This window comes from Cucurbita pepo, unplaced genomic scaffold (assembly GCF_057944985.1).
Source record: "Cucurbita pepo subsp. pepo isolate OVF unplaced genomic scaffold, ASM5794498v1 scafford_114, whole genome shotgun sequence".
Taxonomy (NCBI): Eukaryota; Viridiplantae; Streptophyta; class Magnoliopsida; order Cucurbitales; family Cucurbitaceae; genus Cucurbita; species Cucurbita pepo.
The window spans coordinates 1-20,198 of NW_028258017.1; the positions used below are offsets into that span (position 1 = coordinate 1).

The 20,198-nt window shown below is 37.5% G+C and overlaps 3 protein-coding genes and 3 pseudogenes across 3 annotated transcripts; 2 read left to right on the forward strand and 4 right to left on the reverse strand.

The window, feature by feature from the left end:
* Positions 1-305: 305 nt before the first annotated feature.
* LOC147782188 (uncharacterized) lies at positions 306-521 on the reverse strand (annotated as a pseudogene).
* A 1,362-nt stretch (positions 522-1,883) lies between these two features.
* On the reverse strand, positions 1,884-2,541 carry LOC147782189 (pathogenesis-related protein 1-like). Its single transcript, XM_087121017.1, has one exon. The coding sequence runs from the start codon at positions 2,483-2,485 to the stop codon at positions 1,994-1,996; it is 492 nt and encodes a 163-aa protein (XP_086977143.1). The 5' UTR covers positions 2,486-2,541; the 3' UTR covers positions 1,884-1,993.
* Positions 2,542-6,730: 4,189 nt separating this feature from the next.
* On the forward strand, positions 6,731-7,448 carry LOC111787229 (basic form of pathogenesis-related protein 1-like). The gene has a single exon (XM_023667308.2). It carries the CDS (start codon positions 6,828-6,830, stop codon positions 7,296-7,298), a length of 471 nt encoding a protein of 156 aa, XP_023523076.2. The 5' UTR covers positions 6,731-6,827; the 3' UTR covers positions 7,299-7,448.
* A 2,793-nt stretch (positions 7,449-10,241) lies between these two features.
* On the forward strand, positions 10,242-11,107 carry LOC147782190 (pathogenesis-related protein 1-like; annotated as a pseudogene).
* A 6,327-nt stretch (positions 11,108-17,434) lies between these two features.
* On the reverse strand, positions 17,435-18,168 carry LOC111811371 (basic form of pathogenesis-related protein 1-like). Its single transcript, XM_087121025.1, has one exon. The coding sequence runs from the start codon at positions 18,088-18,090 to the stop codon at positions 17,605-17,607; it is 486 nt and encodes a 161-aa protein (XP_086977151.1). The 5' UTR covers positions 18,091-18,168; the 3' UTR covers positions 17,435-17,604.
* A 1,133-nt stretch (positions 18,169-19,301) lies between these two features.
* Positions 19,302-19,517, reverse strand: LOC147782191 (uncharacterized; annotated as a pseudogene).
* Positions 19,518-20,198: the final 681 nt, after the last annotated feature.

The window sequence follows — 20,198 nt, forward strand, 5'->3', positions numbered from 1 at the left end:
CCCCAAAGCCATAATGTCTCAAAACGAGGAGGCCATAGAGAAACTCTTTTTTATTCCTTTCTTTCGAACTTCGTGAAAAACCCCATTCGAGATCTCCCTCGTTACGACAAAAAAAGTGGGTATGAGCTCCTGTTGTGCACTCCCTTCGTTCTTCGAACCCTTGTTGATTATGAACTTCGTTCGCGGAGGAACCGGACTTTTGACGGGCCAGCCCTTTTTTATGCACCGCTTTACCCTGAAAGTCAAATGAGCTTTGCTCCTCTGGGCTCCCGGCGCTCTCGTGGTTCACAAGAAGTAAAAAGGACTCATCCTTTGTTGCATCTGGCACGATGTGATAAAGAGAGAGCTTCGTCTATCGATGAACAGCGGATTGACAGAACTCTTGGCATTGCTTTGTTTTTCTCTCCTTTCCTATTAGCGAGTTCTTATCCTTTTGTTCGAAATTTCTTCGTTCGTACCGAACCGCTTGCAGAATCAAATCCTGTTTCACAAGATCCTATATCAGCTATACATCCTCCTTGTATTTATGCTGGAGACGTTGCCAGTGCTATGAGTTTTGGCTTATGTAGATCCAAAATGATGAATGGGATTGTGGCACTTCACTCCCAGCCAATGCGTAAGGATGCCCCCGAAAGGAATGAAACGCTGCTTCGCTCTGCTGGATGCGTCGGATCCCATATAAGAAGCGAGCTTTTTACCCTCAAATTCAAAGATATGGGCGCAAAATGCTATCCTGCTCTATTGTTGCATAGCAATACGGTTGTTTGCACTTCACCGTTAGTAACTACTCAAATAGGTAAAAAGACAAATAGGACGCTTGGTCATGTCTCCCTCTCGATTAAAGTTGATTTTTGCCTCAAAGAGAGACCTTAAACTTTTGGAGAAGGACCAACTTGAACAAAGCTAAGAATCGAGCAATCAGAGCTGCTGAGATAGTCGACTAGAGGAAGAATGCACGAGCCACCTGCAAATCGAAGGTTAAGGATGATAATGTGGCCAATTCAACTAAACCAAGTTTCTGACCCATTTGACTATTTTGACCTATTTCAACTATTTAAAACTCTATTTGTAATTTATTTTCTCTGGTTCCCATATTTTATCTTAATTTAAGACTTAATTGAGAAGTTTTGTAGAAATAAACATGATTAAAATGTTGTATCATGAATTATGTTCTTCTTTGATGAGGTTTAGTTTGATTATGCATGATTGGTCGGAACCTATGCTAGGATTGATTTGTTTGACATGTGATTGTATGTTCACGTGATCTTCCCTTTATTTTAAGATCAAATTAGGTAGAATGAACTATGATAAATGAATTAAAAGTACATGATGATCTCATTTGATTATTACGAACATGCCTTAAATAGACGATCGTGTTAGATACCATATGAGCTTAGATGACTTGTGAACATGATAGTTTGCTATTGTTGGGTGAGCTTTCTAAACCCTATCGTCTGATTCTCGACTGTGTCATATGGTATAGTGATTAGTTTCTTATACTTTGCGAGGACGGTTAGAGGTTTACCAACTAACTCTTAATCATGTACTCATCTCAAGTGATGTGTGTTTACAAAGTGTCGATCATTGGTTGGCAATGATATGGGGTCTCTCCCCGATGGTTTATTTTACTATGTCGTTACTAATAGGGGTAGCTAGTAACTCTTAATAGCGAACTTGTCTCGACTGATAAGGATTTTCATATGTACTTGTGAAGATTATGAGTTGGTAGTGATAAGGTCATGCATTGAAATGATTACGTGTTATGAAATGATTACGTGTTATGAGAAGTTTGTGTAGGGGATGATTAAGAGATCTCAAACTATTTTTTAGGCATGATACAAACGTTCACATATTCATTATTTCATGAATAATAAGATGTACCATACATAGAACATTCATAAGGGTGTGGATTACTAGACAGATTACAACTAAAGTTGTTTTTATTTAGTAACTTTCATTCATGACCAATACTTTTATTTTAGTTATAACCTTCTTAGAATGGCCTTTGGCCTATGATATTGCCGCGTGGATCATAATTGCAAATGATGAATGTACCACGATTGTTTGTACATCTCACTTTAGCACATCCAATTCTCACCGAGTTTCTCCACACCACTTGAGTGTAATGGCCACACACCTTACCAGCTGCACAAGTATTAGCGCTAGGATTGTAGAATTGTTTCTCATCAACCCACATCCGAACAGCATTAGTCCCTGACAAGTCAGGGCTACCCCATGCAATATTTTCCCCATATGGTCCACCTGAGTGCACCAATCGACAGTCATTGATGCGTTGGTTGGCATATTGTCGAGCAAAACTAGCTACCCTTTCGTCCCACTGGACTGGCCCAACGCCAACTTGGGCACGAGCTGCATTGTGGGCATTGACAAAGTCTTGAGGCGAGTCTTGAGCGAGAGAGGAATGAAACATGGCAAAGCTCAAGACGACATAGAAGAGGGAGAGGGAGAGCTTGAAAAGATCCATTATTTGGAGATGGAGTTGTGATACAATGGTTAGAAGTTTGGTGGGAAGAAAATGGGATGGGTATGGCAGTGATTTATAGGCATGAAATTGTGGAATATTATACGAACAAGGAGAATATTTTAGGGTGGTGGAGTATTCAAAAACGGAGCATACACGCAACTAGAAATTATTAATTATAATCAATATTGATTATTTGTGCATCTAAGTTACTATATACAACAATTAATTAAACTAATACTTTTTTCTCGTTATTAATGTTTAAAATATATTTTTCATTCAAATTAAGTTTTTATTAAAGGGTTGAATTTTAAAAACTAACATATTTGTTTTTTATTTTTTATTTTTTATTTATGGGTTTAGAATTTATTTTTTAGTTGGTCTAGAAATTTAAAATTAGTTTTTAAAATGTGAGTCAAATTTTGGTTTTAGATTTTGAAAATACTCGTAAAAAGTACGTAATGAACTAGAAAAATGATCGGGTGGAAGTAATATTTACGAGCTTAATTTAAAAAATTGAAAATTAAAATCTAAACAATTAACAAATTAGGACCTAAGGTGGTAATTCTCGATGTTGATATAGCTATTGCAAAATCGAAAACGTGAAACTACAATAGCTTTGAATACGACATGAGTTAGTACACGAAAGGGAGAATAAGCCAAGATTGATTTTTCTAGAAAGCAAACAAAAATGGCCTTGGACAAACTTGTGGAGGCTTTGGGTCACTAATCATGCTTGGAAATGAGACAAAAACATGTGCACTAAGTCGTCGTAAAAACATTATTCTCGACTAAATTGTTAGAGGTTTAAATTCTCCCACTCTCGTGAGCAACTACTTTGATTAAAAGGTTAATGTTCGAATTTCTCCGCTCTATGTTAAAATAAAAAAATCAGCCCAAAATCATCTATAAAATTAAGCTGATATAGAATGTTAAAAAAACGTCATCAACTCAACCCAATGTACTATTTTTGTGTTGGGTTATGAACTTATTTGAGTTAAGTTAGGTTCAAATAAATGAAAAACTTTATCAATTGGTTTGGTTCATGAGTTACTCTAAAATTAGATCGAGTTAAACTAAACAACTAAGTATTTGAAAGGTTAAAATATTTGAAAATAAACAAATTAATATATTAATTTTTTTTTTCAAAACAAAAAAATTGAATAAACGGTCCTGATGAACTCCGTTTACAAAAAATTTATGGTTGGGTTGAGTTGAATTCATTATTTAATGAAAGTTGTTCGAATTGAAAAAATTTAGTAGCAGACCAATTAAGTTGAATCTAAAAAATGTCTCGACTTGACTGAACTGACTTGACTGAACTCAGAACGGAAATGAAATAAATAAATAAATAAGAAAAATAGTGGACGAAAAGAAGGCGGAGGCTGTATTATACTCGTGTATTTCTCTTGACTTTTCAATTGTTTTCTTTGATCGTGAGATTAGAATTAGCCTAACTTTGAAAGATAAAACTTGTACATTTTTTCCTTGGAAAAATATGAAAGCTAATAATTAACCATTTAAGAAAGAGGAAAAGAATAACAAAGACTATCTCTAAATTGAATGGATTTGGAGCCAACCTCAAATTATTTTGACATATATTGAAATTTGTATGAACAAGATGACAAATAATAAAAGAAATTTGAGTGCTAGGATGAAGAATGTTATTTGTGATAGAACCTTTGCAAGAGTTTAGAAAGATCGTTGCTTGAAATATCCCGATAGTCTTGACGTGACCGAGCTAAATAGGGTAGAACTAGAAGTGTAACGACTCATATCCATGGCTAGTAAATATTGTCCTCTTTAGGCTTTTCCTTTCGGGCTTTCCCTCCAAAGCTTTAAAACGCGTTTGCTAGGGAAAGATTTCCACACCCTTATAGAAGGTGTTTCGTTCTCCTCCCCAACCAATATGAGATTCTCACAATCCACCCCCTTCGGGGCCCAATGTCCTCGCTGGTACTCGTTCCTTTCTCCAATCGTATGGGACCCCCAATAAATCCTTCCTCCTTGTTTGCACACAGCCTGATGTCTGACTCTGATACCATTTGTAACGGCCCAGATCCACCGCTAGCAGATATTGTCCTCTTTTGGCTTTCCCTCTCAGGCTTCCCCTCCAAAGCTTTAAAACATGTCTGTTGTGGAAATGTTTCTACACCCTTATAGAGGGTGTTTCGTTTTCCTCTCCAACCAATGTGAGATTTTCACAAGGAGCGTGTTGTTATCATGTACAAGTCAAAATTGACGCCAAATTAGACACAACTTTGAGCATAAATGTGTCATCAACGTAAACTTTTCAAAATTTTAAGTCAAACGATTACCCATTTAAGCTTAAGAAATTGTTAATCGAATTCTCTAAGAACTAGGCAAAATTATATTATCGATAATACTATAGATTTTTTTTTTTCGGATAAAAAATTTAAAACCCTAAATTCTTCATTGTTTATACCTTAACCAATTGAATTACGCCAAGAGTGTGAAAAATTTGTTCGATCCACGATCATAAGCAAAGGCTTTTGGAATTAGATCATAATAATTTAACATGTATATGTAGGAGTTGACAACCAAGTCGCCAAGACATGTGAGTCAAAGTCTATACAATGTTATTGTTCTCTACTAGAAGCTTCCCTTTGGGGCAATATAATTTTTCTAATAGAATAATAATTACTTGTCCCAATGAAATTGGTTTTTGTTTTTGGTCTAGCTTAAGATTATTTTAGAACATTAAACAATATTGATTTAAGCCAAGTCTTGTTTAGAAATTTTTATTTTAAATTTTAATGGTGATAGATTGAAATAATACAAATTGAAATGTATTCTAAATTAAGTTTGAAATTAAAAACGACATTCCCGAGTAATAACGTTACAGATATAGTATCAAGTAAGTCTTGTTTGGTCGAATTGAGTTATAATGGTATTTAAACCCTTGATCAAATAAGCCCAAAATGACACATTTAATATTTGACGTAAAACTCAAACGATTGGACCCAAAGCCAATGAACCCGAGACTCGAATAGTCAAGCTGAAAGGCCATCAAAGTTCAAACCCATAATACTCATGGATAACTCATAAACGATTGAAATATTGAAATCGTGATAGAAAAATTAAAAGAGAATTTAGAGACAAATAAATTAGAAGAATCCTCTAAGTTCATGAAGATCGAACATTCCATGAGGACTAAAAGACTATGAGGGTTATAATAATACCTCAACACTTGAAGACTAGAACTTAGGAGAAAAAAATTCTCACCTCTCGAATGAAGCATAGGTCTACAAAGGTGTGAAAACATCTTCCTAGAAAACGTGTTTTAAAAACTTTGAGGAGAAACCCGAAAAAAAAATTACAAAGAGGACAATACCTGCTAGCTGTGGACTTGGACCGTTAAAAATAGTATGAGAGCCAGAAATCGGGCGGTGTACCAGCAAGGATGCTAAGCCTCAAGGGGGGTGGAGGCCAGGTGGTGTGCTGGAGATGATGCTGAGCTCCAAAGGGGGGTGTACACTAGGTGGTGTGCCAGTTAGGATGCTGAGTCCTAAAGGAGGTGGACACTAGGCGGTGTCTAGCGAGGATGTAGGGCCCCAAAGAGAGGTAGATTGGAAAGGGGGATGAGTGTTATTGAGGACGTTGGGTCCTGAAGGGGGTGAATTGTGAGATCCTACATCGGTTGGAAGGAGAACGAAACATTTTTTATAAGGGTTTGGAAACCTCTCCCCAGTAGACAAGGTGGATTGTGAGATTCCACATCGATTGGGGGGAGAACGAAACATTCTTTCTTTATAAGCATGTAACCTAAACTATATACAATTGCAAAGAAACTTAGCATTTGGTTAAAAGCCGTATAGCTCTAGATTATCATCAACAAAAAATTTGTAAACCGTCAATGAATAAATGAAGCTTGATTCTTCTTTAATATAACATTAATTGCAATATCTTAGAATAATTTGAACAACATTTTCCGGACATCTTCTTTGAAGTTTATCCCGTAGATAAAAAATGTAATCAAACTCTTTTCCACTTATTTAATGAAGTATTTTAAACAAAGAATTCATGTTCTAAAACTTAATCCATATGGTTTTCTTCCTCATTCCCAAGAAGCACGTGGGACTTCTCTTGGTAAACGCATAAATTCACCATAAATAATCCTTTCCATAGCTTACCCGACGCCTACCGCAAAGCTTCAAAGTCTAAAGGGGATGTCTTGATTCAAATTTCATCCATTTAACACTTAAAAAGCCCTTTGCTTGCAATGCCCACTTTCACTCACTTTACCACCTTCACAATTTTATTACCATCACACTATAAATCTCCCTACCCTTACTTCCATTTCCTCATCCAAACTCGAACAACGATGACTATTCTTACTCTCATTATTCTTCTCTCGACCCTTTTAGTCAAATCATCAGACGCTCAGAATGCAGCTCAAGATTACATTAATAACCATAACTCAGCCAGATCAGCCGTCGGCGTCGGAAACATGGTATGGAACACAACTCTAGCCGCCTACGCTCAAACATACGCGAACTCGAGGAAAGGAGATTGCCAATTGGTGCATTCGAACGGGCCGTATGGCGAGAACCTTGCAAAGGGCAACAATGGATTCACTGGCACAGCTGCAGTGAAGCTATGGGTTGATGAAAAGCCTTACTATAGTTACAACACTAATGCATGTGCTGGAGGTGAGTGTCTTCATTACACGCAGGTTGTTTGGCAAAGCTCTTATCGTGTTGGGTGTGCGAGAGTTCAATGCAACAATGGCTGGTGGTTTGTGTCTTGCAATTATGATCCTCCAGGCAATTGGGATGGCGAGTGGCCTTATTAAGTATGCTAATGATAATAATAATAATGAAGTTCGTATATGCTTTTGTTCTTGAAAATAAATGGTGCTTGAGATGATGATGTTGTCATTAGTTGGTGTTAATACACACATGTTTTTAAGAGTTTATGTCGGCTGTTCTTAACACATGTTTTTATGTAAGTTCTTGTTGTTCTTTCTCCTTGCCTTGTTTCTCTAAAAATATTGAACATCATAGTTAAATAAATACGTATATTCAAAAGAAACTTGTGTCCAATCTCCAACAATGATTCTAGTTCTCAAAATTTCATTTATCGAGTAAGAGTAGCGAACTAGCTAGACTCCGACAATTCCAACATTTTAATTTAATGTGACTCAACAAAAATAATAAAGGTGAAAAGTCAGAAATAACCCTAACCACACGAAAGTTTGAAATTTAGGGTTTTTGGTATATCAATTGATATACGTATGTCAACGTAATTGATCTACTTCTTTTTCGATAGATCAAGAATATCATTGACATACTTATATCTTATCAACATACTTTATTTAGAATGTAACTTCGATTTCTTAATATTTTTTTACATAGTCATGAAAGATTTTAAAAGATACCGTCAAAGACAACAAACGAATTTGCAATTTATAGATTGATCTAAAAAGTTTCCTTAATCCTATCCAATTTGAAATGTTATCTGACCCAACCCAACCCTTATAGTACTGTGTCGTGTTGTCGGATTCAATGTACACCTCTCATTTTTTTTGTTCTGTTTTTTTTCACCTATTTTTTTTTTGCTTTGGTTAATTTTTATTTTTCTTCTACTTTTTTATTTTTCTCGACTCTTCTCAATTTCTCATTTTTTTTGGCATGATTTTCTTTTTCTATTTTGTTTTTAATTTTATTTTTGTTGTTTTTTTTTAGATATGATAAGTTTTGTTTGTAGTTGTGGTTTCTTGTTTATTAAATTTTTTTTTCTTAATGCATTTATCAAATTTAAAATAGAATCGGCCACACAAATTCTTACCTACTATTAATTTTTTATAAAGATATTGAATAGTTACAGGCAAACGATTCGCACATATCCCAAATGATTGAGAGAAGAAATAAAAGATAAATGATAATAAATTTGAAATATATGTATTTTATGTCGGAAGTAAAAGTATATAATTTTCTTGAATAAATTAAAAATTCCATTATGAATGAAAATCAAATTACAATTTCATCCAATAATTTGACTTTGTAACCATATAAGTTTATTGGTAGTAGATATTGTCTTTTTTGAACTTTTTCTTTCGGCTTCCCTTTTAGATTTTTAAAAGGAGTCGGGTCTAGTAGAGAGATTTTCACACTCCTATAAAAAATGTATCGTTCCCTTCTCCAACCGATGTGAGAGCTAACAATCCACTCCCCTTCAGGACCCAACGTCCTCGTTGTCACTCATTTCTCTTTCCAATCGATGTGAAATCTTACGATCCACCTCCTTCAAGGCCACTTATTGACACTCATTTTTCTCTTCAATTGATGTGGGATCTTACAAATTACCCCCTTAAGAGCCTAACGTCCTCGTTGACACACCGCTCAATGTTCTGACTCTAATACTATTGAAACAACTTAAATCCACCGTAAGCAGATATTGTCTTATTTGGCCAGTTACGTAACGTCGTCAGCCTCACAGTTTCAACGACGCATTTTAGAACCATAAGAAAACTGTAAGACTGACAATGATATACAACCGGCCAAAACAGACAATAAATTTGCTACAAAAACTATCTAGCAATAATTAATCATCTAAAATTAACAAATCTAATAAATTGGTTAGATATAATTGCAAAAGAAAAATATTAGTTATTTATATAAAATTCTAATAGCATTCCACACCGATTATTTGATCATGGGACATAATATTTCCAAACATCTTTAATAAAATATTCAACCAAACAACTCGAAACAACTCGAACTAAATCAAATTTATGAATTGTTTTATATGTACAATTTTTTTTTATAGACATTTGAACATAGAAAGAAACGAGAAACACGAACATGGGACCCAACCTTAGTAATCAAAGTATGTCCTTTGTTTTTTTTTTTTTTTTTTTTTTGGTCTGCCTTGCTCTTTTCTAATTCTCGCAGGCAATCACGCAGTGTGAAGAAGACGAAGACCCGACTGCCAAGTCTTTCTAATAAAGAAACTTAGCAATATCTCAGTTTTCAGGTTTTTTCTCGAGTCCTCTTTTAAAATGTTCACGTATTTGATTAAGTGTATTTTTTTTTCCACGATCGAAAACGATTTTCATGTTCGGTTCAGAGAGCATGCTAGCCAACAGGTGCTGAACTTTGTTTTCTTTCCATAATAATTCTGAGTAGTAAACAATTGAGATTGAATATGTAACTGTCTAAACCCACCGGTAGTAGATATTGTTCGTTTTGATCTTTTACGTATTGTTGTTAGGCTCACGTTTTAAAACATGCCCATTAAGGAAAGGTTTCCACGCCCTTACAAGGAAGACTTCGTTCCCTTCTCCACCCGATGTGAGATCTTGCAATCCACTCCCTTGAGGGCCAACATTCTTACTGACACACCGTCCAATGTCTGGCTATGACACCATTTGTAATGGTCTTCTCATCACTAGTAGATATTGTCTGTTTTGGCACATTACATATCGCCGTCAGCCTCACGATTTTAAAACACATCGGTTAGGGAGAAGTTTTCACACCTTTATAAAGAATGTTTCGTTCTCCTCTCCAATCGTATACAATCTTATAGAACATAATAAAAATAATTATAACAATAAAAATAATTATATCCAAGTCAATGTCATGTGCAAAGTCTTGATCTTAGTCATCCAGCTAAGGAAATTTCTCTTGGGCTGCTTTTGGATAATCAATCAACCCATTTTTTCTCACAATTTCTCCATAAATTTCCACATTTTCATTCTTATAAATAGCAACAATTCTCATCCCATTTTCCCACACAAATATCTCATCATTTTCCTACTCATAACCCAAAATGGCTCTCATCAACCTCTCCATTTCTCTCCTTTGTGTCTTGAGTACTAATATCATGTTGCCATAGATCTATGGCTCAAGACATGTCTCAAGACTTTGTCGATGCCCACAACGCCGCTCGTGCACAAGTCGGTGTTGGACCCATCCAATGGGATGAAACTGTGGCAAACTATGCCCGACAATATGCCAACCAACGTGCCAAAGATTGCCAGATGGTCCACTCTAATGGGCCTAATGGGGAAAATCTTGCAGGAAGCTCGGCCGACCGAGCTTCCTTATCATGCACTGACGCAGTTCAAATGTGGGTAAACGAGAAACAATTTTATGATTATAACTCCAACTCGTGCCTTGGCAACGAGTGTCGCCACTACACTCAAGTAGTGTGGAGTAAATCTGTTCGAATTGGATGTGCAAAAGTGAGATGCAACAGTTGTGGTACTTTCATCACCTGCAACTATGACCCGCCTGGCAATTACGAAGGTCAATGGCCATACTGAAGAATGTCACCTTAATAGTAAGAGGGCGTGCACTAAAGTTACGTTGGAGTCAATAAGAGAAGCTTTGAAGGGTCGTGTATCCCTTTTTATCAATCTCATTTAGCCACCTTTTAAGCATTGGGTCTCTTTTTATTGCTTCTTTTGTCTTCCTCCTTTGAGGCTATGAGCATTAGTTTATGTTATTAAATAGTTTTTATGGCATGTCAAATATAGAAAAGTTATACTTTAGGTCCCTAAAGTTTGGGTTAGATTGCATTTGGGTCCGTGATGTTCATGAAAAAAGCTTTTATTCTCCTCGGTTATTAAATAAATTCTCTTTATTATAGGTTGCATTAGTACGCTTGAGAAGTGAAACATAAAATTTAAAGTTTTTAAGACATCCCCTTTTCAAAAAGATTTTTGGTTATTTTCCTTCGATAGATCGAGATTGATCAGAAGATCCTTTCAATTGGCTAGAACCCGTTACTTGAACGAAACTAGATCCTGTAGAATCAAATTAAATATTTGACAAGACATTTCGTACTGTACTAAAAAAATCGATCATTGTTTACCAACCACACATTGTCTAACCAAATCCAATTCTCTCTCGATATGTTGCTCAAAAAACTCGATTTGTGTGGATTCTTCCCCCATCTAGAGAAGAAATATAACATTGTTTGCTTTAATTTATCTTTATTAATCTAGATCAATCACCTCTAAAAACGAGTCTAATATTGAAAAAGTTAGATAATCATGCGTAAACGATCCTGTAGTTATCAACTATCTCCATATTATATGAACTCATGTCCTAAACAGTTTCAACATATTAACTTGATAACACGATCTATCACATATATCTAGGCACAACCCTGATCATTCATCTCATCCAATATAATTGTGAAACTTATGACAACTCTTTCATAGTTCTCACATTGTATAATCATAACAGGAGTGACCTCATCCAATATAATTGTGAAACTTTTCTTTTTGGTGGTTCAATCATAGGAATTCCAAATTGAAGCATGCTTTACTTGAATCAATTCTAAGAAAGTGAGGATAAAGTATGCTAGAAGTATTGATATGTGGAGATAGTTTTCACTTTTAGGAGTAAGCAATGTAACCATGTCGGAGGGGATGCATAGGAATGTGGGGTCATACAGGTATCAAATCTAGATTATACATAAACGTTCACAAAGAAGTAGCATGTGGTTGAGGAGCCGATAAAATATCATGGCGTTATTTAGATGCAAGTCATACTTCCATTCTTGTTCATATGAGACATACATGATTCTTCTCATATTATCAATGATTAAAATACATAGTTTTCTAATGTCATATAGGCACAGAGCGAGCGTAAAGTAATTTACATGGTGTATCCAGTAAAATACATAGTTTTCTAATCTCATATTATCAATAATTTACATGGTTACCATATTTGCCCTCTTATTAAAGGCAAATATATTGCATTCATTTATTATTCTTTCCTTTTATTACTATTTCCATATTATTTGTAATTTACCATATTTCTGTATCCTGAAAATGATTATAAATAAGAGAACTCTCACCCCCATTTAGGTGTGGTGATTTAGCAAACATTCACATGGTATCACAGCCCTTTCGGTTTAACAACCTGATCCTTTCTTCTCTATGGCTTCCGAATCTTCTTATCATCTTCTTCCTTTCAATACTCTAATCCATATGATCACCATCAAACTTTCTTCCTCCAATTATCTTCTTTGGAAAAGCCAACTTCTCCCTCTCCTTGAGAGTCAAGACATGCTGGGCTATGTCGATGGAACTATGGTTCCACCACCTCGCTTTGAACCAGAAACCTCTTCAACACTCAACCCCAAATATTTGGCATGGAGAGCAGCCGATCAACGACTTCTCTGTCTCCTGCTCTCCTCTGTCACTGAGGAAGCCATGGCTGTTGTCGTTGGTCTCTCTACTGCACGTGATGTTTGGCTTGCGTTGGAAACTACGTTCAGCCATCAGTCGAAAGCTCGTGAACTGAGACTCAAGGATGACTTGCAGTTGATGAAACGTGGCTCCAAACCTGTTGCTGAGTATGCCCGTGCCTTCAAAAAAATTTGTGACCAACTTCATGCCATTGGCAGACCGGTCGAGGACATTGATAAAGTGCACTGGTTCCTTCGTGGACTCGGCACCGAATTTTCAGCTTTTTCTACTGCTCAGATGGCTCTCACCTCTATCCCCTGTTTTGCAGATTTAGTCTCTAAAGCTGAAAGTTTTGAGTTGTTTCAGCTCTCCCTTGAGTCCTCTAACTCCACTCCTACAGCATTCACAGTCACTAATCGTGGTCGCACCCATGGAAGCCACCCTGCTTCCTTTACCAACCAGCGAGGTCGTTCTTATTCTCACAAAAACAACTCTTTTAATCGAGGACGAACCCACTCAAGTCAAGGTCGTCGACCACCTCACTGCCAAATATGCCGCAAAGAGGGCCATTATGCTGACCGCTGCAACCAACGGTATGTTCGACCTGATTCTTCTCATGCTCACCTTGCTGAAGCCTTTAACACGTCATGTTCTATTGCTGGACCCGATACTGCTGATTGGTTTCTGGACACTGGAGCTTCGGCCCATATGACTGTCGACCCATCTATTTTGGATCAGTCTAAAAATTACACGGGTAAGGACTCTGTGATTGTAGGAAACGGTGCATCCCTACCCATTACCCACACCGGTACTCTTTCTCCTGTTCCAAATATTCACTTGTTAGATGTCTTGGTTGTCCCTCACCTCACTAAAAATCTTCTTTCCATAAGTAAATTAACGTCTGATTTTCCTCTCTCCGTTACATTTACTAATAATCTTATTACTATCCAGAATCGTCAAACAGGAAGGGTGGTGGCAACCGGTAAAAGAGATGGAGGGCTATATGTGCTGGAGCGCGGCAACTCTGCTTTTATTTCAACCCTTAGAAACAAATCTTTACGTGCTTCATATGATTTATGGCATGCTCGTCTAGGTCATGTGAATCATTCTGTTATTTCTTTTTTAAATAGAAAAGGTCATCTTTCTCTTACGTCTTTATTGCCTTCTCCATCATTATGTAATACTTGTCAGCTTGCGAAAAGTCATCGATTGCCTTATTCCCGCAATGAACGTAGGTCGTCTCATGTGTTAGATCTTATTCATTGTGATCTTTGGGGTCCTTCTCCCGTCAAATCAAATTCGGGTTTCCTTTATTATGTTATTTTTATTGATGATTATTCTCGATTCACTTGGTTTTACCCTTTAAAATTTAAATCTGATTTTTTTGATATTTTTCTTCAATTTCAAAAATTTGTGGAAAATCAATATTCTTCTCGTATCAAGGTATTTCAAAGCGATGGTGGTACCGAATTTACTAGTACTTGTTTCAAAACTCATTTACGTAATTCTGGCATCCACCATCAACTCTCTTGTCCATATACACCTGCTCAAAATGGTCGTGCTGAGAGAAAACATCGTCATGTGACTGAGACTGGCTTGTCCCTTCTCTTTCACTCTCATCTTTCTTCTCGTTTTTGGGTTGACGCCTTCAGCACTGCAGCTTATATTATCAACCGGTTGCCTACTCCACTTCTTGGAGGTAAGTCACCCTTTGAACTCCTTTATGGCTACACTCCACATTATGACAATTTTCATCCCTTTGGTTGTCGTGTTTATCCTTATTTGCGTGATTATATGCCTAACAAGCTTTCTCCCCGCAGCATTCCTTGTATTTTTTTGGGTTATAGTCCTGCTCATAAAGGGTTCCGCTGTCTTGATCCGGCCACCACTAAGCTATATATCACCTGTCATGCTCAATTTGATGAAACCCACTTTCCTGCTATCCCTAGCTCCCAGACCCAACCTCTTTCCTCTATTTCTATTTCAAATTTCTTAGAACCACATTTTCATCATATTGATTCATCCCCCCCTACCACTTCATCACCGCAAACTCCTCGATCCAGTTCATCCCCGTGTGATATTTGTTCTGACCTTGTAGATGAGTCTGTGCAGGTTGATACTTCTCTTGCAGGTTCCACTTTGCCACCCTCGACTTCTAATTCGACCTCTATTGAACCTCCTGTTGATTTCTCTTCTTTGGGCACTCATCCTATGATCACACGAGCCAAAGCTGGTATATTCAAGACTCGTCATCCAGCAAATCTTGGTATTTTGGGCTCATCTGGACTTCTTTCTGCTCTTCTTGCATCCACTGAGCCAAAAGAATTCAAATCTGCGGCTAAGAATCCTGCTTGGGTGGCTGCCATGGATGAAGAAATTCGAGCATTACAACAAAATGATACTTGGACTTTGGTTCCTCGCCCTGCCAACACCAACATCGTGGGCTCTAAATGGGTGTTTCGTATTAAATATTTGCCTGATGGATCTGTCGAGCGTTTCAAGGCTCGTCTTGTTGCCAAAGGTTATAATCAGGTTCCTGGTCTTGACTACACTAACACTTTCAGTCCGGTTGTCAAAGCTACCACTGTCCGTGTTGTGCTTTCTATTGCAGTCACAAATAAATGGCCTCTTCGACAACTTGATGTCAAGAATGCTTTTCTCAATGGAACTCTTATTGAACGTGTTCATATGGAACAACCTCCTGGGTATATTGATCCTCGATTTCCCACTCATGTTTGTCTATTAAAGAAAGCGCTCTATGGTTTAAAGCAAGCTCCTCGTGCTTGGTTTCAGCGTTTTAGCTCATTTCTTCTCACACTTGGGTTTTCTTGCAGTCGCGCTGACACGTCCCTTTTTGTCTTTCATCAGCAATCTAACATTATCTATTTGCTTCTTTATGTTGATGACATTATTGTTACCGGCAACAACTCATCTCTTATTGACAGCTTTACTCGCAAGCTTCATTCTGAGTTTGCTACCAAAGATTTGGGTTCTCTCAGTTACTTTCTTGGTCGTGAAGTTTCACCCACTTCTGATGGTCTCTTTATTAGTCAGTTAAAATATGCTCGAGATATTCTTACTCGTGCTCAGTTGCTCGATAGCAAACCAGTTCACACTCCCATGGTTGTTTCTCAACACCTGACTGCTGATGGTTCTCCTTTCTCTAATCCTACTCTCTACAGATCTCTTGTTGGCGCCCTTCAGTACTTGACTATTACGCGTCCAGATATTGCCTATGCTGTCAATTCTGTCAGTCAATTCTTGCATGCCCCTACTCCAGATCACTTTCTTGCTGTCAAACTTATTCTTCGCTATGTCAAAGGAACACTCCACTTTGGTCTTACCTTTCGTCCATCCACTGTTCCTAGTATGCTAGTCGCTTATTCGGATGCTGACTGGGCTGGTTGTCCCGATACTCGTCGTTCTACATCCGGCTATTCTATTTATCTTGGTAACAATCTGGTTTCTTGGAATGCCAAAAAGCAACCTACTGTCTCACGCTCCAGCTGTGAATCTGAGTATCGTGCTCTTGCCACAACCGCTGCTGAACTTCCTTGGGTTACGCATCTTTTGCATGACCTCAAGGTCCCTATTTCACAGCAGCCCTTACTCTTATGTGACACTTTTGCATGACCTCAAGGTCCCTATTTCACAGCAGCCCTTACTCTTATGTGACAACAAAAGTGCTATTTTTTTTTAGCTCTAATCCCGTTTCTCACAAGCGGGCCAAACATGTTGAACTAGATTATCATTTTCTTCGAGAACTTGTTATCGCTGGCAAACTTCGCACACAATATGTACCCTCTCATTTTCAAGTTGTTGACATCTTCACAAAGAGTATTTCTCGACCTCTCTTTGAATTTTTCAGATCCAAGCTTTACGTTCGTTCAAATCCGACGCTCAGCTTGCGGGGGGTGTTAAGGATAGTTGACCGTTCACTATAAGGCAAATATCTAGATATTCACCTTACATTACGGGTTCCCATATTTGCCCTCTTATTAAAGGCAAATATATTGCATTCATTTATTATTCTTTCCTTTTATTACTATTTCCATATTATTTGTAATTTACCATAAGAGAACTCTCACCGGTGATTCAGCAAACATTCACAGTTTTCTAATGTCATATAGGCACAGAGCGAGCGTAAAGTAATTTACATGGTGTGGCACATAGAGATTCATGCATCATATAACATTGATAACTTAACATAATTCCATGACATAAAAAAATCATATCATAGTATAACTGACAACACAGCACAACATTACATATATCATAGCATAAATATAACATAACACATGTCAATAAATCATAAAACAATATAACATGTGTAGTTTTACGATCATAATTTAGAATTCTATTGAGAAATTAACTCCTCAAATTTCAACTTACCTAAACAATAACCTCAAACGCTACAAAAGTGTAAAAAACGAATTTGAAAGTCCAATGTGGTAGGAAGGTCTCCAAATATATAAGACCTAAGTTGGAGCCGAGAAGCCAAGTGAATCCTAAATGAGATAAAACAGAGTACCCATGGTAACTCACACATTTTCGGATAACTTTCTTATTTTTATTAATGACTTATAGAGGCAAAAATCAAGTGGCAATAACACGTTAGAATTGGTGAGTAAATAGATAGCTAAGTTGTATACAAAGTTTGAGTTTAATATTAAAGGATTAGACATGATTTGATTTTCATAAAAGTAACCGATTAAACAAAGTTCGTATTAAGTATAGAGTTTAATTGGTTAAGGTCGTAAAAGAACTTGTAAAGAGGCACACCATTGAAAATGGAATAACCAGGGTTGACCCGGCAATGGAATTGAAATGAAGTACACAAATTGAAACAAAGAATGGTTGTAATAATAGTTAAGAAAGGAATGGGAATGGGATGAGGAAATTGAGTAATAATAATGAAAGAAATAAAGGTTGATGAAGAAGGTATGATGATGAACTAATAGGGCTCCTCGCCGACAATGTTACCAGCAGGATTATAATTGCATCCAACCAAAGTCCAACTGTTACGGCACTTAACAGTGGCACAACCCACAAGAAAAGTGGCATTCCACACCAATTGGACGTAATGGCGGCACTCACCACCCACGCATCTGTTGTTTTTATGGTCATAGTACTTCTCCTCAGCCGCCCATGCCGCCACCGCACCTTCCGCCGTCAAATCCCCATTTGACGTGGCCAGGTTCTCCCCATAAGGAGAGTCTGTGGAGTGCACCATCTCACAAGTTTCCACCTTGGTTTGGAGATAGGCTTTAGCATGTTCTTCAAGTAATTCGTCCCAGAACACCGGACGCTCCCCTTTCTTCTCTCGAACTGCATTGTGTGCCTTAACGAAGTCGTCCCCGGGTTCTTGACCTACCACCACGTGCCTTAGGCTTAGTGCAACCAAGCACAGCGTCGCCGCCGCGAGTGTCATTTTCGACATCCTATTTTTTTATTTGAGGCTTGATGATGCAACAACAAAAAAAAGAAAAAAAAGAAAAAAAACAAGAAGAAGAATGTGAGGATGGATTTCTTGTGAAGGGTTTTTGTTCTTTTATTTATAGGGACAACCAATGCCTTTCACTCAAGGCTTCGCGTCATATGCGCCATGGATTCTAACAATCAACTTCCTAATTTAGTTCCTCTCTTCTTTATTTTTGGTGTTTTTCTATTCTTAGTTGAAGTCAATCAAAAATTCAAAAAACTTGTTCACATCAAACATTTTGAAATAATGAAAATAACATAAACTAATAAACAAATTGAAATAATGAAAATAACATAGACTAAAAATACCCCACACTAATCTATATGCTACTAAATGAAAATGAAAATGCAAAACTTTGAAATGTATTCACTCCTTCAAGCTTCCCCCTAAACTTTGAAATGGTTAGCGCAGCGCATCTGTTTCGGGTACAGAGGCGAGGAGGGGGGCTAACTCGGCCACCCAACCGAGCAGGTCAGGGGCGGCCATAGGTTCGAATCCTGCCACCTTTCTTGTGGATCATCTTGTGGTTACCGGAGGATGGGAATAAGAAAGCAGAAATGAGCACGAAATGTCAATATATGAATTGTTTCATTATTTGTTATTTTTTGGCCTTTTCTTTGCATTCACTTCCAATAAGAAAGAACCACCAGCGTTTGGTGCAGCACCTGCATTTTGGTGTATACTTCTTTCTTTGGTCTTTCGTTCCGTCATATTCCTAATAACTTATCCAATTCCAACGTATTAACCGTGAATGCACCTTTCTTTTATCAAATCTTAGGGACATGGTCTAATCATGAGGGTAGTATTTTATCATGGTGTCGGATCCCAAGTGTTTATGGATTCCTTCTTTGTTACCGGGGTCGCCCCCAAAGCCATAATGTCTCAAAACGAGGAGGCCATAGAGAAACTCTTTTTTATTCCTTTCTTTCGAACTTCGTGAAAAACCCCATTCGAGATCTCCCTCGTTACGACAAAAAAAGTGGGTATGAGCTCCTGTTGTGCACTCCCTTCGTTCTTCGAACCCTTGTTGATTATGAACTTCGTTCGCGGAGGAACCGGACTTTTGACGGGCCAGCCCTTTTTTATGCACCGCTTTACCCTGAAAGTCAAATGAGCTTTGCTCCTCTGGGCTCCCGGCGCTCTCGTGGTTCACAAGAAGTAAAAAGGACTCATCCTTTGTTGCATCTGGCACGATGTGATAAAGAGAGAGCTTCGTCTATCGATGAACAGCGGATTGACAGAACTCTTCGCATTGCTTTGTTTTTCTCTCCTTTCCTATTAGCGAGTTCTTATCCTTTTGTTCGAAATTTCTTCGTTCGTACCGAACCGCTTGCAGAATCAAATCCTGTTTCACAAGATCCTATATCAGCTATACATCCTCCTTGTATTTATGCTGGAGACGTTGCCAGTGCTATGAGTTTTGGCTTATGTAGATCCAAAATGATGAATGGGATTGTGGCACTTCACTCCCAGCCAATGCGTAAGGATGCCCCCGAAAGGAATGAAACGCTGCTTCGCTCTGCTGGATGCGTCGGATCCCATATAAGAAGCGAGCTTTTTACCCTCAAATTCAAAGATATGGGCGCAAAATGCTATCCTGCTCTATTGTTGCATAGCAATACGGTTGTTTGCACTTCACCGTTAGTAACTACTCAAATAGGTAAAAAGACAAATAGGACGCTTGGTCATGTCTCCCTCTCGATTAAAGTTGATTTTTGCCTCAAAGAGAGACCTTAAACTTTTGGAGAAGGACCAACTTGAACAAAGCTAAGAATCGAGCAATCAGAGCTGCTGAGATAGTCGACTAGAGGAAGAATGCACGAGCCACCTGCAAATCGAAGGTTAAGGATGATAATGTGGCCAATTCAACTAAACCAAGTTTCTGACCCATTTGACTATTTTGACCTATTTCAACTATTTAAAACTCTATTTGTAATTTATTTTCTCTGGTTCCCATATTTTATCTTAATTTAAGACTTAATTGAGAAGTTTTGTAGAAATAAACATGATTAAAATGTTGTATCATGAATTATGTTCTTCTTTGATGAGGTTTAGTTTGATTATGC

Coding starts and splice junctions, on each gene's coding strand:
- LOC147782189 (XM_087121017.1), bottom strand. CDS start 2,485: ATGGATCTTTTCAAGCTCTCCCTCTCCCTCTTCTATGTCGTCTTGAGC.
- LOC111787229 (XM_023667308.2), top strand. CDS start 6,828: ATGACTATTCTTACTCTCATTATTCTTCTCTCGACCCTTTTAGTCAAA.
- LOC111811371 (XM_087121025.1), bottom strand. CDS start 18,090: ATGTCGAAAATGACACTCGCGGCGGCGACGCTGTGCTTGGTTGCACTA.